The sequence below is a fragment of the Pogona vitticeps genome, chromosome 3 (genome assembly GCF_051106095.1).
Source record: "Pogona vitticeps strain Pit_001003342236 chromosome 3, PviZW2.1, whole genome shotgun sequence".
In the NCBI taxonomy this organism is placed as follows: domain Eukaryota; kingdom Metazoa; phylum Chordata; class Lepidosauria; order Squamata; family Agamidae; genus Pogona; species Pogona vitticeps.
This window is the reverse complement of record NC_135785.1, coordinates 52,128,905-52,145,807: the sequence shown is the minus strand read 5'-3', so window position 1 is coordinate 52,145,807 and position 16,903 is coordinate 52,128,905. Positions and strand designations below refer to the sequence as shown.

Below are 16,903 nucleotides of genomic sequence, written 5' to 3'. Positions count from 1 at the left end.
AAATCTCTGCCTTTTGTCCATTTCACTGTTACTTACCTATACAAATAGTTTTTGGCAATGATCTGATACAGCCCAGACCTATGGCCAGGCTGGGCCATAGTCTGTTGGGTTTTGAGAGTTGAGGCTTGCAGGAATGTGAGATCTGTGGCAGGTTTGAACTGGTGCCCAAAGCAAAAATGAACAGACCCTAAGGCTGATGCAAAATATCGAGGTTTTGTGACCCAAAGTGAATTCAGCTGTCTCACAGAATTTACATTGGGATGCAAAACCAGTCTTAGAGCTCCATGTTCCAGCAGAATTAAAACAAAAGGACACTGGATTAGACCTCATATTTACCCTTCACTTCTCAGAACTTTGATAGGGAGGGGGAGGAGATCCCTAGCAGACAGTCCTTCAAGCAGAACGACCCCTCTTTCCCCTTTGACTACATCAAATGGAAGCAGATGACTCCTTCCCTGAGCTGGAAGGCAGGAGGGGAGAGCAGCTATAAAACAGCATTAGACAACTAGAGCACAGCTTTTGTTCATTTTGAAGCTCTGTCATCACAATAGAAGATAGCATCTGTAGCCTTTTGGGTTGTGATCATGAAGTAAAATAGACACTAGCAGAAAGCCAACATACAAAATTAAGCAGGGGCAGGATAGATAGGGATTTAGAATATTTAGGAAAGTGAATAGACCATCCCTACCCTGACACTATCAGTGGGACGAGACTGCACCACTCTCACTGCAATATTGTTATAAGGATTCCAGGTCTGCTGATCTAAAATCACCATGCTAGCTAGATTCAGAGCTCAGAAAAATTACTCTTCTTGGACTATAACCCCATGAATTCCCAGTCAGCATGATCAACTCTGGCTGGTGGCTTCTGGGAGCTATAGTCCAAACCCTGTACCTTTCATAAGCATTGACTAGATTGAAGCAAGAGTCCTTCCAATTCAACCTTCTGCTTCCAGAGGTAGCCAGCCATATGCTGTGAGACCACCGCAAGCATGGCATTATGTTAACACCTATGCCCTGTAGTTTGAATCCATCAATCAGAGGTACACTGTACTTAATCAAGGCAGCTCCATATGGAGTATCAAAGTAGGTAAACATTATTATTTCGTTTCACTTTATCCTTAAGACAAAGAAGGTGTTGAGCTGGCAGTGGACTTCTTAAACAGCTGCCACAAGAAGGACATGAGACAAAGACACATTGCAGTCTTTGTAAAGTATCCACACTTTTTACTGTATACATCCAGACCTCCAGTTAAGTGAGTAAGGATATTCTACATTAACGCTGACTAAAGGCTTTGAACAACCCAAGATATTTTGCCACCTGAGACAAACAACATGAGTGCTGTCCACCTCCGGTTCTACATGAAGTAATAAACTGAATAGGAACTGAATCTTGCTTCAGCAGTTAAATTTGTAATTGGATAAGGCTCTCTGCTAGACCTGAGGACATCAGGCTAGTTCAGGAGATGGAGGACAGGCTCACGTATCTCTATTCTCCCAGAAAAAGGAAATATCTGGATAGCTGCTCTACAACATCTGCTGCCTGAGCTGGCTGCCTTACTTGACCTAATGATGTGGCCAGATCAGTCAGAGCCGTCAAGGTTAGTCCTTTCAGCAGGAGACCGCAACCACAAGAATGCACACTGAACCTTCCTATCGGATAATCCATCAGACATTTACCACAAGGAGAGGAAGGGCAAACAAGGCACTCTGCAGCAGAGGACCTCTTTCTAGTCCAAAGTCTAGTTTGGCAAATCTTTCAGATCAGGTCAGGTCCACCTTCATACAGTTGAAGGTACACTGTTTACAATGAGATTAGATAGCCCATATAACTTGTTAAGACCCCCCCCCCACACAACCCATTTATACACACCACCGTGATGGTCAAAGTCTAGAGGCAAAGCTGGCAAAGACCAACAGGAGAAGCTAACCTCCATGGTAGCAATGGGACTGTGTTCTCCATCACATTGGGGGGCTGTGTTCTCCTGAAGGCAGCAAAAGAGCTCAGGAGTTGCCAGGCTGGCTTCAGGGTGGGCACAGCTCTCTCCATCAAAGGAGAATTGCTGGGATTGGGCACTGTGACACCCGCCCTCCAGCCTGAAGCAACCACCTAAAGGTGGGGCCAGCCTCAGCAAAGGAGGCACTTCATTATTCTGTTAGCGCTTACACATGGGAACTCTTACATTTTATATTAGGCAGCATCTCTTTTTTCCTGAGACTGTCAGCTTAGAATATTCTTATCATCAGTACTATAGGTTAGAATCAATACTGTCTTTAAAGTCTCTGGGGAAGAGTGGAGGGGGAGTGAATCCCACACTCTCATCATGCTTTATCTATCTTGATAGTATGAATAAATGGTAGTCAGAGCACATTATGGCGTATGTGATCTGTCTTGTGAACATTCTTGCAGAGAAACTCTTGTTAGCTCTGCTATTGGCCTTCTGAGATTGCCCAAGCCTCTTGTAGCAGGACCTTGAGTTCTCAACTCCAACAAACAGATCTACTGCTAACTTTTCAATCCACCCCATTAAGGCTCTGTTGTGGTATATCCAAGGAATCATTTCTGCAAGGTTCCAGTCTGTTCCACAACAATTTATCCCATTTGACTCCAAGAAGATACAACGGTGTACTAGCAGCCTTGGAAGTATCTCAATGACCCATACTGGTTACATGTATACGGCACCAGAATCAGATGCATCCCCAATTTATTCTCCTCCTGGCATAACGCCACCCAGACACTGCTAGCTTTAAAACTGGCCTGAATCACCATATGCTCAGAATTACTCTCTGTAGGTAGAATCGGTGGTGTTTATTCAATTCATCATGTTTTATGGTAGAGCTGGGGGCAATGTGGATTTTGCCATATAGCCAGAAGGGCTGTATAACGGACACCACTGAGCTAAAAGCTTCACTGAGATTACTGCATTCCTGATAATGTAGAAGGGGAGCTTCTGTTTCAGATGACTGTGCTCACAGTCATGATGCACCCTGCTAGGGACCATCCTGTTCCATCCTGTTTTGGAAACAAAACAGAACTTGAAACAGCTAACTTTTGGACTACAATTTCCAAAATCTTTAGTCATGGTGACTGCAGAATTATGGGATCTGTATTCCCCCACCCCCCCAAAAAACACCACTTCTTAAGATTTGCTCATCTCTAGCCCCTTATCTTGGAAACAGTCTCCAGAGGATATTTGTCAGGCAATAGATTCCTCTAGGTCTGGGGATTATGCAGAAAGTGCAAGAATAGAATGCATCTTCCATGTGTTCTGCCACAGCAAAGCAATCCATCAACGAGAGCAAGCAGTTTGGTTGCCAGTATCATCTTCCAGTTTAGACCCAGATTAACTTGTCATTATACAAGCTTCCACAAAGAGAGAATGGTAACAGGTGCCTGGTGACAAAGATGGTATATTCCAGCACTGGGCTCTCAGTGTTTGGCTGAGGCTAATTAAACTCATACATCAGTGAGCATTCCTAGATAGATCATTAGGGAAATGGTCATTTATTAAGATGCCTTTCTAAACACACATACACATTCAGAGCTAACACCTGTGCATAGGCAGTTAAGCAGACAGATACACGGCTGAGCCTTGTAACCTTTGTTTTTCTACCTGGAGACTCTCAGCTTTCCCAACAGAACTTGGATGACCTGACTTCTACACTCCTGCCACTATTATGTCTACTCCAAGTTTGCTTAACATATGATAATGGCATCACGGAGGAAATTTTTCCATGTAGAAATTTTGTGTGGTGATGGAAACTGGTGTGGCCCATACACATGGGGTTCCCTTTCCCATAATGTGGATGAATCATTAAGCTACTACTGGATAGCAGCTGAGGAAAATCACACAACAAAAAACAAAAACACATGTGTATTGAAATTACAAATTGCAACTTACATCTCTCCTGCCCTGAAATTCCTATATGAAAACCACTATTTGGCAAGAATCGTGCAAAGGGAAAGACAGAAAGAATATTTATTACTTCATTTGTCTAACTGATTATCTTGAAACTCAGAGAAGGAGCAAAATTGGTAACAGAAGACAAAAGTTAATGATTCAGGGTATTAGGTAGTTGCTTCTATTTCTGGCATCCCATTCTCTATTTCTTTGGCCACATGCAGCAGAAGCCTGGCCCCTCTGAGCCGCCTGGCCTCTGTAGGCTGGTGAGAGGAAAGAGAACAAAAATCTGCCATGAGTTTGGACAGAATAAAGGAACATTTCCAAAAGCAGAGAGTGTCTTTTCCATGCTTGGGCTGGCCATGTATAAAACTTCATCTGCTCATAATGGGATTGTTTGACCTTTTTCTGTGTCTCTTCTGGTCAATGGGGAATAGAAAGTGGACCAGACATTCCCAGGCTCCGAATCCACTTTGTTTTTGCATCAGATTAAGCTCAGAACCAAGTCAGGCAGTATGGCAAATGCCCGCTCAGACTCTACAGTACAGATTTGCTTTTCAAGATGCCCTTGGCAGCTGGCGAAAAACAGCAGCAACCATTGGTCGCCATCTTTTTCCAGAGATAGGCATTGATGGAGGTTCCCTCCATGACTTTGTGTCCTACACACTACTACTACTTATTGCAACAGTCAGCCACATCTTAGGCAAAGAATCCATTGTGGAGGAGGATGCTCATTCTGCCCTGCACTGCAGCCAATTTGCCCCAAGCAGCAAGCTGGGTGGTAGATGGATCCCTTTCCTCCATATGTTGTGTAATGTGCCTGAGTCCAGTTTTTGCGAATCAAAAGTTATCATGGTGATAAGATGTCAGGTCCCAAGCAGCTGAAAACCATTTTAAAGCAGTGGCCCTGGTTCACACATTTGTGCAAAGAGTAAGGCCCCGGGGCTTGGGCAATGTTAGCAGCCATGTTTTTCTATGTCCTTCATGTGCCTGAAGGGTGTGGTTGATTACGCTGCAACATGTACCCATCTACGCAGCAACAGTGAAAACAGATACATATAGTTCTGCCTCAAGGGGCAGATATTGCTAGAGTTTTAAAGGGAATTAGCGGGTCCATTTGGGGAACAAGAGGCTTCCTCTATATGCAGGGCTACAATAATCCCTGAGCTTGGAAATGTATCTTTATTGAACTTTAGCACCCAGGAACTGGGGTGTCCTGGGAAGCTACTGTTCAAAAGGTCACTTTTTCAAGCTTTGGAAACACAGCTTCGATAACAGCCCTTGTGGTACCACCATTTCCAACATAAGATGCATCCCTCTAAGCAACCTCACAGGGGGATTTCTTCTGCACTAATGAGGACTAGTGACACTACTAGCTCTCAGTGCCATATCCAAATGCATTCTCATTTCTTGCTCAGTGACATCACAACAGTGCAGCCAATGAACTGCAGTAATATCAAAATAAGCTGGAAATATCCTCCGATGTAGAGCCACCATATTATCTTCCAAAGTAACGCTATGGCAAGCAGTGCAGGTGCAAAGGGATCCAGCAAGTCAGGATCACGGGATCATCACATGAGGGTTTGAATCCTGCTCACACCTCTCAGGTTTACTTCTGGCTCTGGTTCTATGCATCCCTCCACCTACCACCCAACCCCGCAGAGTTCCTACTGAGAAAAAAAAGCTACTGTCCTGGGCCGCACTGCCGTCTTTCTTCAGCCCACAAACATCAGCCCTTCACCTGCATTAATGCTGCAGGATGTTGGGTCTCTCTTCCCTGCAAAAAAACTCACAGGGCTCCGAACCACAGGGCTTTGTGGCAGCAGCTACAGGACCCACTGAGTTCTACTTTTAACTTGGTGCCACTGTGTTTGTGCCCCACTGCAGGGGGGGGCAGCCAGCACAAAGCTGGGGCACAGCCAGAAGCACCAGCAGCAGCGGGTGCAGTCTGGAGACCGGCAGTCACCTAAACAGCAAACAGACCTTGGTACCCTTGGGATGCCTCTGCTTGCTGCTGACTGCCGTGGGGTGAGCCCTCAGAGGTGGTGGTGGTGGTGGGGACAGGCGCCTTCCTCAGGCGAGAGAGAGCTGGAAGACAGCGGCGATGGGCAGAGCGCCACTGTCCAGCGGAGAGGCGCCCTCCACAACTCCCTCCCGGCCCCTATTTCTCAGCACAATCCAAGCGCAGCAGGGTGCTCCCTCGGCTCCCGCTTCCTTCCAGCATCCTTCTCCTTCCCCATTTCTTCCGGTCCCCAAGCATCCTCGCACCGCCCCTCCCCGCTCGCTTCACCATCCTAACCCGCGCTTTCTTCTCCATCTGCACAAGTTCCGCCTGCCTGGATCTCAAGATGTCACTTAGGAAGAGGAAGAAGAGGGCAAGTCGTCCTCCTGGGTCCGGGTCCCCTCTCCGTCTCCTTCGCCAACTTTCCGTCTCCACCCAAAAGTCTCCACTTCTTTGGGAAACTTTGCCGCGTCGGACGTTCGCAGTTCGACGGGGGGGGGGGTCAGCTTTTACTCACCGGGCAGGTAGGATGCCAGGGGAGCTCCATGCCTGCCAGCTGGCCGCCACGCAGCATCCCGGGCTGGCCGGCGACCGGGCCGCTCAGATCCCGTGCGGACGCCCGGGGCTGCTGGCGCGGCTGCTCGTTCCGATCTTGGCGTCCTCTCCTTCTCTCTCTGTCTCTGCGTGTAAGTAGTAGCCGCGTGGAAGCCGCTCTCTCCAGCCCGGGCAAGTCCGGCGAAGCGAGCGCCTCTTTAAGTAAAGCCTTGTGTCCCAGAGGCGGCCAATCAGTGCAGCCTGAGCAGAACCGGGCACCCAATGGCAAAGCCGGGAGGTGGAGCCCCCCTGGCACTGATTTACTACCTGGAATTGCAGGGGAAGCGCGGCCAGGCAGCGCCGATCAATACGGAGCCAAACTGTGACGGGCGGGGATGTTGGGCGTGTATCAGAGAAGGGTGTGCAGGAGAAGAAGAAGAATGAGGAGGAGGAGGAGGAGAAGAGCGCCAGCAGGCTTCAAGAGCACGGCCGGTAACCTTCACGAGGAAACAGACTTTTCTCTGGCCAGGAGGGGGTCCACCACTCGATCAAGCCTAGCCAGCTGCCCGGGCGACACGGCGAAGGCACAAAGGAGAAGCGAGCGCAGGGCACGACGATCCGTCTCTCCCCACCCCAACACACCCACCCGGCCAAGACCCACACGACCGCCCCGCTTCTCCTGCGCCTCCCAGCTCACTAACTGATCCAGGAGCCGGGCAGGCGATAAGCACCCGTTCCGTCCTGGTCTTGTTTTCTGTGGCGTGGAGAGCAGCGCCGGCAGCGCCGGGAAGAAGAGGAAAGCGCCCCGTCTGTCCGGCGGGAGGAGGAGCGGAAGGCCACCGCCTCGGGGGTCGTGGGAGCGCGGTGGGCGTGAGACCGAGGGAGCCAGAGGCAGGCCCGAATGGGTCCGCGAATCGCGGTGGTCGCCTTGGGGGCGCAGCAGTAGCTCCTCCCCCTCTCCATCCAGGCACCACCCCCGCCCTTCCTCACTCGCCCCTGTGCCCAAAATCCCCCCCCCCGGGTAGGCGCCCCACATTTGTCTCGTTGCCTCATCGCCGGTGGAGGATGCGACGAGGGGGTAAAGGTGGGCGTCAACCCGGAAGATTTTTGGCACAAGGGAAAGCGGGAAGAGTCTTTGGCGGGGGGGGGGAACCTCAGAAACACCGCGCCTTCACCCCCCCATCCCTTAAGGCAACCACTCCCGCCTCCCACGAGAGCTTGACCTGGCGCGTTGACTGCTCCACCAGCCTGATTCGAGGCGGGGAGAGGACGGGCAGGGATACCACTCCGATCCTTTCTGTCTAGGAAATGGGAGAGTATTGTGTGGGTGTGGAAGATGGAGCAAAGTTGGCCAGCGGGTTCTAGCAGGAGCCCCCCCCCTTCCCTGCTTGATTGACCGTTATATCTCTTCCCCCCCCCCCCCGTCCCCTCATATTCTGCCTCTGGCTGGTCAAAATCTTTCTTTAGGGAAAGGATGGGTTGCCAGCATCAAACTCTATGTGAAATCCACTTCACTGGCCCAACAGGGCATCGCAGCTGGGACATGGGGTACCTTCTCTGGGCATACCTGTTTGGGGCAGTTCTGTACCAGCCATGTTCATGGTGTCATATGGGACGAGCCATCTTGAAGGTTATAGGGAAATTTGCTCTCTCTCTCTCTCTCTCTCTCTCTCTCTCTCTCTCTCTCTCTCTCTCTCTCTCTCTCTCTCTGTGTGTGTGTGTGTGTGTGTGTTTAGGAAGAGACTTACAGAAAACCTCTGACTTATAAGGATTCATTTTATAAACCCTTGCTTTTGCAACTGTTCCAATATTAGCTTATTCCTCTCCTTCGAAATTCACTTATATGACCACACAGACAGTTGTAAACATGAGCATTTAGATTACCAAGCATATGATAGCAAGAGGGCAGATGAGGGGTGGAAGTTGGAGGGGAATGCCCACCTGGCAAGCTAAACAGAGAAGGCTGAGGCAGGAAAAGAGGGAAAATAGCATCAGTCTCATTTATTTGTTATTGTTACGTGCCATCAAGTCACATCCCACTTATAATGATCATAATCTGGTTTTGAAGACAAGTGAGTTATTTAAGGAGTAGTGTCAAGTCCCCATTGCCTGAGTTCATTTATAAAGCATGGAAATTCTCACGGAACGAAACGCCTGTTTTAGCACTGAGCTTAATGGGAAAATAGAATTTGACTTGCAGCAGGTCACTTTACTGCTGTTGTCAGGGAACCAGTTAGGCGGTAAGTGTTAGGCTGCTGTATTCAGGAGCCATCCCAACTGGATGTAGACAGGTCACTCTTTGTGGTGTAGCAGCTGGAGGGTAGGGCACTCGCACTTGGGAGGTGCAAATTCAAATCTCCACTGAACTGTGCTGGAGGCATTCAACAGAAGATTGGACAGCCATCTGCTTTGATTTGAATTCCTGCACTGAGCAGGGACTTGACCTCGAAGGCCTTATAGGCCCATTCTAACTCCATTATTTTATGACTCTACAATTCTGGATGACCTTTGGCCGAGTCATTCTTCCTCCCAGCCTGACCAATAACAATGTTACTGTGAAGATAAAATAAGGAGAAAGAAAGTCATGTATGCTACCTCGAGCTACCTGGAGGAAAAACACAGATACAAATGTATAACAACAACAACGATGATGACAATGACAATGGATGATGATGATGATGATGATGGAGCAGCCTGACTAGGATATCCACTAGTCTTAGAAGACTTTATAGTTGTATAAAGTAACAAAGATGTTACTTTGACTTATGATAGTGAATAAATAAATGGGACTTGTTAGTCAACACTGACATAAATCTTACTGATTTCAGTTAGTCTGTACCAGTTGGCATCACACTTGGATTTAACTTTGAAATTTTACTTTGTTCTTATTGTTCTATGATTTTCCCCACCAGCAAATCTGGTGGAAAATGTGTGCGTTGCAGACTACCAAAGATGCAATATATTTAAAATATAATGATGCAAAGATGGGGGTTTTGTAACCAAGAGTTCTTGGACTGCTTGGCTTGGTGCAGATTTGGGCAGGAGGACCACTAAACTCACATTTTGCAGTGGAACGAGCACATTTCCCTTTCCCCAGTATCTACGGGACAGATTTATGGGTTGATACATCCCAGTATCTTTGGATTGCCTCCTACAACTGATTAAGATGACATTTCTCAACCTAGGTTCTAGGAATTGTTTCCTAGGGCCAAATACAGTCATGATTCTTGGAGATAGTCCTGGATTTCTCCAATTTTTGACTGAAATATATGATGCCGAAGAGTGTAGCAGCTGTAGATTAACCTTGAATTTTTTTCTGCTGTTGGCTCGCACTTTGGGGAGGAGAATCGGAGGCATTCCAGAACATTTCCAGTGTAGTTGTTCCTGCTGTATGGGAACAAGATTAGTGGCCCAAATCACCTGCCAAATAGGTGAAGTTTTATAATGCCTTTCTTATCCAGATGGCAGCTGTAAGACCCACAGGAGCAAGGCAAAACCTAGGAGAGAAAGAGATATAACCAATGGAACATTTCAAAGTAAGCATTTAGATTACTTTGACAACTTTGCAAAGATGCAGATTATAGCTAGTATATGGTTTTATGTATGGTTTTATGTCCATCTTTTCCAACTTTCATGTAAGAGCAAAAGTGGAGGAATGCCTCTGGGGAGGAAGAATACAAAGCGCAGAAGACAAGGATATGGAAGAATGTGACACAGAGAAACAGAATTATAAAGAGATATACTTTGGAGTTACAGAATCAATAGCAGGTCCCATCCATGACTGGAGTCACTGAAATAAGCCAGGAGTCCAAAGCCCTCTCCACAGAGAGCAGTTCTGAGCCACTGGCTCACAGACAACAGACCCAAGCTATCTCCATGGATGGTCTCTCTGAGCTGCTGGAAAAGGGGCAGCAAACAGCAGAAAATGTATATATGAAGGATACTGCAAATGGAAGGATTCCTGCCACTTCCTAGAGGAGGAGGAGATGTGTGGTTGAAATAGTGGACTGCTTACTGATGGGGCAGATGTGCAACTTACAGACATGACAGAACATCTTGAGGGTGTGCTTTCTCCCTGATGTGAAAATCCATCACCTGATAGAGAAGTTGCTAAGACTCATCAAGTACAATGACCACCATCTCTTCCTTCTGATACATGTGGGGACAAATGATGCTATAGACATGGCCTTCAGCATGTTTCAACTGACTGTGAGTTTCTGGGTAGGAAGGACCTTGGGCATAGGTGGTTTTTTTCTATCCTTCCTTCAACAGTTATGGCCCAGGAAAAGAGAGAAAAATGCTGAAAGTTAGCAACTGGTCTGAAATCCTGTTGCTCAGCTTAGTACGTCATAGAGTAGGACCATTAAATTAGTGGGATTCAGCAAGCCAACTCTCCATAAGTTCCATTAATTCAATAGCACTACTCTGGTACAATTTATACACTAAGGAACAGGATTTCAGCCATGGTATTGTCAAGAAAGGTTTGGCTTCTTGGACCACCAATGAGTAGAGCATAGGAAACAATCAATATGAGCTCCAGCTCTTAATATGGGAAGGCAAATACGATGTAACTGGTGTTACTGAAACCTAATGGGATGATACTCATGACTGGAATGTAGTGGTAGAAGGGTATAACTTATTTTAAAGGAAAAGCCTAAACAGGAAGTGAGAGATTGATCACTAAAGAAGAGTACAAATGTAGCAAATATTTGTAGAGATAACATTAAGAAGGCTAAAGGTGAATAGGAGCTCAGACCTGCAAAGGAGATTAGAAACAAAAAGGGGAAGCTATTCAAAAAGCAAGAGGAAGAACAAGGAAACAGTCAGTCTTCTGTGTGGAGTAGGTAGAAAAATACTAATGACCAACAGAGAGAAGGCAGAACTGCTGAATATCACCATTGTCTCTATCTTCTCCCAAAAGAAAAGCAGTGCTCAACCTCATGCACGTAGAATAAATTGGAAGGCAGGGGGCTGTTGCCAAAGAGAGGTAAAGAAGTGATACAGGAACATCTAGCTACCTTAAATGAATTCAGATCTCTTGAGCCAGAGGAACTGCATCCAAGGTTACTAAAGGAACTTGCAGATACAGTTGAAGAGCACCTGCCTATAATGTTTAAGAATTTTTGGAAAACAGGTGTGGACCTGAAAGGCTGGAAGTGAGCAAATGTCATCATCACCTTCAAATCGTTGGGGGTGAAGATAAGAAGGTCCAAGCAACTACTGACTGGTCAGCTTTTTCTGGAACAGATATTGAGCTTATTGGGGGTAATGATAACCTCCTACTTTTCTAATGTCATTAGGATAATGAAGTTGCTAAGTTGTGCTTTTGTTCCAGTCACATGTAACTTGAGAAACTGTGTTAAAATGGTTTGTGCATTGTAATCTCTCCCTCCTGCCGCCCCCCACCCCATGTATCTGTGTAGGGGAAAAGCAAGCATTCTCTAATGTTTCAAGTATAGTACAAGTGCTGAATATTTGCATCACAGGGATATTGATCAGGTGGGCAACATGTGAGTGTTTGAATAAATGCAGTGGAAATTGTAATATATCATGTATCTCTAAAGCAAACAGGTATTGGAAACCTTTATGTGAAATGTACCTACTGCCCTTCTCTATACTCCAGTTTCATTTCCAAATCAGTCCAGGCCACAGCAGTGTCAGTCCTTGCCAATGCTAATTTGCATGAATTTGTTTCTGCTCTTGCATTGCATATTATGCAAATTTACAATAAGCTGTGCCTAGCAGTGATTCTGCCCAGAAAAACAGTTCCTTCATTTTAATCACAGACACAATTACTGGTCTTAAAAAAAACACAATAATTTCCCACGAGATGATCCATTCTGATACTTGATCAAAGCAGATGACCAGTGAGGCAGGGGAAATGGCTATGTTAAGTCTGGTGCAAAGAAAATACTAACATGTTTTGTGTACCTTAAAGATTAAAGACTAGGGTATTCATGTTCATGGATTAGAGTTAGTCCACTTCATCAGAAACATGAAAACAGAGGGGAAAAAAGTAGGCAGTGATATCAAGGAGCAATGAAATGAGATTTCATTACCATTTGATTCCACTGTTTACATGCTTTACTATATTGACATTGCTTTCACTCTCTCTGTATTTTTACATGAAGACCAAGTGAGAACATTTCATATATGCAATAAAGAAGACACTAATCCAGAAAAAACACCCAAGAATCTTAGTCTTGAAGATGTCTGAAAATCCTTTGTGAATGAGTTCTGTATATATTTTTAATTTACTAATGTTTATAAACCTGCAACATTGTATTTCCCCAAAGGAAAACTATACAGATTTGATTTGAGTGGATTGTCGCCTGGGCAGAATGTACATGGAATGCTCACATCCTTGGAAGTGGCTCTTGACAAGGTTGGAGAAAACTGAAGCAAACATGAAAACTATACTCAAGCAGAAGTACTGTTATAATTTATATCCAATAGGTGGCCAAACGTAAACACTTAACTTCTCATGTTTTCTATGCGTATAACCTGAATTGCAAACCTAATGGCCCATTCTGTTTTAGCAGAGCTGCTACAGAAGGGAATAGTTTCCCAATATGTCAAGACAGCTGCATTTAGGGAACAAATTTATGAGCTCCTTTCTCTCAGCTAAGTATATTAAAGCACAAGCACAGTGATGGCTCTTCTTTCTCTTGGGAAAATTAGAGCAGCTTCATATAAGATGAGGCTTTCTAGAGAGAAATAGAAGTTGTGATATGTTCACAAAATTTTTCCCCAGGTTCTGCAGCCCTGCATCTCATCATGGGAGCCCCCGTCATGTCCCCAACAACACGTTAATCCAGATATCCTGACTCTCCATGTCCATATGCCTGGGCCATGAAGGGCAGTCACATTTCTAGCTGCTCATTCCTCAGTTTACTCAGGGTTTGCCACACTTACAATGGTTAAAAGGAAAGCAATTGTTGCCAGCTACATGACATAAAGCTAAAGAATTGGAAGCCTGGCCTTTTTTTGTGAGCACTTGATGTATTTTGATCACCTGATAGGGGCTACTATTATTTTGTGATGGTTCTGCCCACACTGCTTTGGTTTGGTTTCTGTCATGTGTGATTGCCCGTATCATTGTTTTTAAATACCTTTGCTATCAAATACAGAGCTGCATCAGATCTGTGCTGGTTCCTACCCTCCCCCTTTGGCTTCTGATGACTCTAAACTGAAAAAGACACCTTTTCCCACCTGCTGTCCCTGACTGCTTACAGATGCACCCGTAGCCAGCATGGTGTTGGGGTTTTGTGTTTTTGATCCAAGGTAGTGGAGGGGGTGTGAAGAGAAAGACAGACATCAAATATTTTGAGTATTAGAGGGTAAATGTCAGGAATGCACTAACGCAGGGGACTGGCAGGGGTAGGCAGGTAGGCAATGACACATTGGCATGAAAGCATTTGCTAGAAAAGCTGCAGCAGCAATGTTTCCACTTCTTGATAGAGAGAGGGAAAGAGAGAGAGAGAGAGAGAGAGGGCCTGGGGCACTCTCCTCTTTTTAAAATAATCTCTCCATTTCCTGGTTTTGGGAGGAAAGAAGAAGCTGTAGCAGCTCCTCAGAGTTTTTGGAGCAAGGGGAGAGTGTCTCTGGCAGGAGGGCATTAAAAGAGAGGCGGGGTGAGGAAAAGAAGGGAGCAAATCAAACAAAATCCCATCCAAAAAGAAAGCAAAGGCTGAGGGTGGGGAGAGGGAAGGGATGCTAAGACTGTGGTTTCAAGCATTTCCAGTTGTAATATGAATTCAACATGGTGTCATCTGTTCGTACTTTTTTTAAGGGAAGCGGTTCCGTTGGGAAGAGGCCAGTGTTGATAGAGTAATGATCCAGGTGAAATTGTTCATGATTGAAAGGTACAGTGTGGACTCCTGCAACAAGATAATGAAACATCTCCATGTAAACAGCCAAAGTGATTTCAGTTGCAGAAACTGCCAGTGGTATGGTTTAGAAAGCTCCCAATCAACCCAAATAAACCTGTGATATTTTGCAGTATAATCAAGTCCTCAAGCTGTCTGTCCAGATCTGCCCAAGTTTATTATGTCTGTTAAGATCTCAATCGCTCCTTTCAGAAGGCCATGGGAAAGGGGATGAGTTGGCTACTATTGGTTGGAAATAGTGATGGACCATTTGGATTTCATTAAGAACTACCCTAAATCCTCCACCCCATAATTTGGGAGTTGTCTGATCTTCATCTCAGACTCCATGACTCTTGCTTACCAAATCAGAAATAAATTTTACACGTTCCTGTGCCAGATTATTATAGAAATCAGACAGTGGTTATGTGTCACTTCAAACCCTAGTACTAATTTTAAAGATACTTGAACAAAAGAGGGGGCATCCTGTCTCCAAGAATCCCTCTTTTGCCCTTTGTAAATTACTCCACTCCTGGCATTACCTATCACATTTCTGAGTCTGGCTGGCTGAGGTTTGGGGGGGGGGAGGGGGCAGGGAATGATGGACGATGCCCTGGATGCCTCCTGCTCAGGTTATGTCCGCACATTCTCAGTGCAGAAGAATAAACAGTGCTAATGATATTGGCAGCTTATACTAAATTGGGAGGTGTCAAAACAGCAGAGGGAACAGGTTGATGACAGGGAAAGTTGCAAATGTGGGAGGGGCAGTATGTGATTTGGCAAGGCACAGAGCTGTGTGTGTGTGTGTGTGTGTGTGCGCGCGCGCGTGCGTGCCTGCGTGCCTGCAGTCCAGGTAGCAGCAAACAATAGGCAGGATATTAGACAGGAGCTGATAGTGAGAAACAGCAATGAAAGGACATGTACGTATATGTGTGTGTCTGTGTGTCTCTTTTTGTGTTTGGTGTGTTCATGTTTTGTGCTCCACCTTCAGTCCAAATGTGACAAACAAGTACGTATAAATACTACATACATTGTCACTGTAAGAAGCTTTGCATCCTCTAAGAAATCACACAGACATACAGACACCCCTCATGAAATGGCAGATCTGAGCAAGGACCTCTCAAAGACAGACAGGTTATTTCTCTCACATCATCACAGCTACTGTGAAGTTTAAACTTATGTTAAAAAATGCAGGCGTGGTTGGTTTTTTTAAAAAAATAACTGCCTTCAGTTATTTTTTTTAAAAGTACAGTATTTCAAAATGGTTTGATCGAAATGTCTAATGTTTATCACAAAGATTTGCTTTCTCTGTCCTGCCAGACTTAATAGTGTGAAGATACCCAGAGACAGGCTTCAAACTGGGCAGTTCTATGGAACCAAGAGGACGTTCAGACAGCTTGAGCTGAAAAACAACCAGCAATGTACAAAGCTGAAGTTGGTCAGTAGTTCCCAAGTCCTTGTGAAAAATTTCAAAACGCTGCCCAATCAGTAAACTCATCAAGAGCTAACACTTAAGAATAAGTCACACAAGAGTCTGGATGGGCACAAGTTCTTCTGACACCATGGTGTAGTGGTTAAAATTGCAGGGAAAGCCTCTACTCACAATCTGAGTTTGATCCCCAATGGGTTTTATGTGAGCAGCTCAAGGTTGACTTAGCCTTTTGTCCTTCCGAGGTGGGTAAAATGAGCACCCAGATCACTCAGCGGGGCGAGTTATTGTTTGCATAATTAAGTTGTAAATTGCCCAGAGATTGCTCCAAGCACTATGAGGTAGTATATAAGCTGAAACAACAACACATTTCAGCAATTGAGGGGGAAATCGCTTGCCAAAGTTCTCCCTTCTCGAACACTATTATAAACTCAGGAGTTCCATCTGTTATTCATGCCCCCAGTTCAACTCAAGCTCCCTTACCTTTTACCCTTCCTGCCCCTTTTTTTCGGTAACATCCCTCTCCAGTGTTCCCTTGGTGGGTTATACCCCAGAGACCTATTTGGACTCTTCCTGTCGCCAGGACATTGCTCAAAATGTGAATTATTCATTCTCACTAAAAGCCCTTTTTGCTGCCTTGCTGTTCTCAAGCATTTGCTATTGCAGTGTAACCCGAGCTACTGCCACACGGTCCCCTTCAATGCGGTCACCTCCCCACCTGCTGCTCACATACTACATGAGGTAGGGAGGGGGGATGCTGGGGATTTCAGACCAGGCACCAAAGTACCCATTTGCCCAGTCTACCTCGCAGGAATATGAGATGGGAAAAGTAAACGCACTGGCAGGGACGACATTCTCCCTTCACAAACCCAAGACATATCGTTGACGTTTCTCTTATAGTAGACATGACGGGTCCCATCCTGAGGGAACTTTTTCAAAGCAATTGGAATGTCTTATCTTGTGGATAAAGAGAAGAGCAATAACCAATGTATAGTTAGCCCCTGCACAGATACCATCATGTTATACCAGGCCTGCGATGTCAGCAGCTAGAACATGACAAAACAGGATCCAGCATTTTGGAATATTTTCTGCTACAGGCCACCTCTCAGTTGAAGCTAGACTCAAACAATTAACTTTCTTCATGTGGTGAATGCCTATTGGAATCCAAGAAA

General features: G+C 45.6%; 1 protein-coding gene across 2 annotated transcripts in view; it reads right to left on the bottom strand.

Moving 5' to 3' along the window:
* CRTAC1 (cartilage acidic protein 1) overlaps positions 1–7,309 on the bottom strand; it is a 47,106-nt gene extending 39,797 nt beyond the window's left edge. Inside the window, exon 1 of one of the 2 annotated variants that reach the window (XM_020812021.3) lies at positions 6,421–7,309. In XM_020812021.3, the coding sequence (XP_020667680.3) occupies positions 6,421–6,477 (57 nt within the window). In that variant the 5' untranslated portion in view covers positions 6,478–7,309. The remainder of the gene's footprint in view (positions 1–6,420) is intronic. The other variant, XM_020812020.3, reaches the window with a different exon arrangement.
* Positions 7,310–16,903: the final 9,594 nt, after the last annotated feature.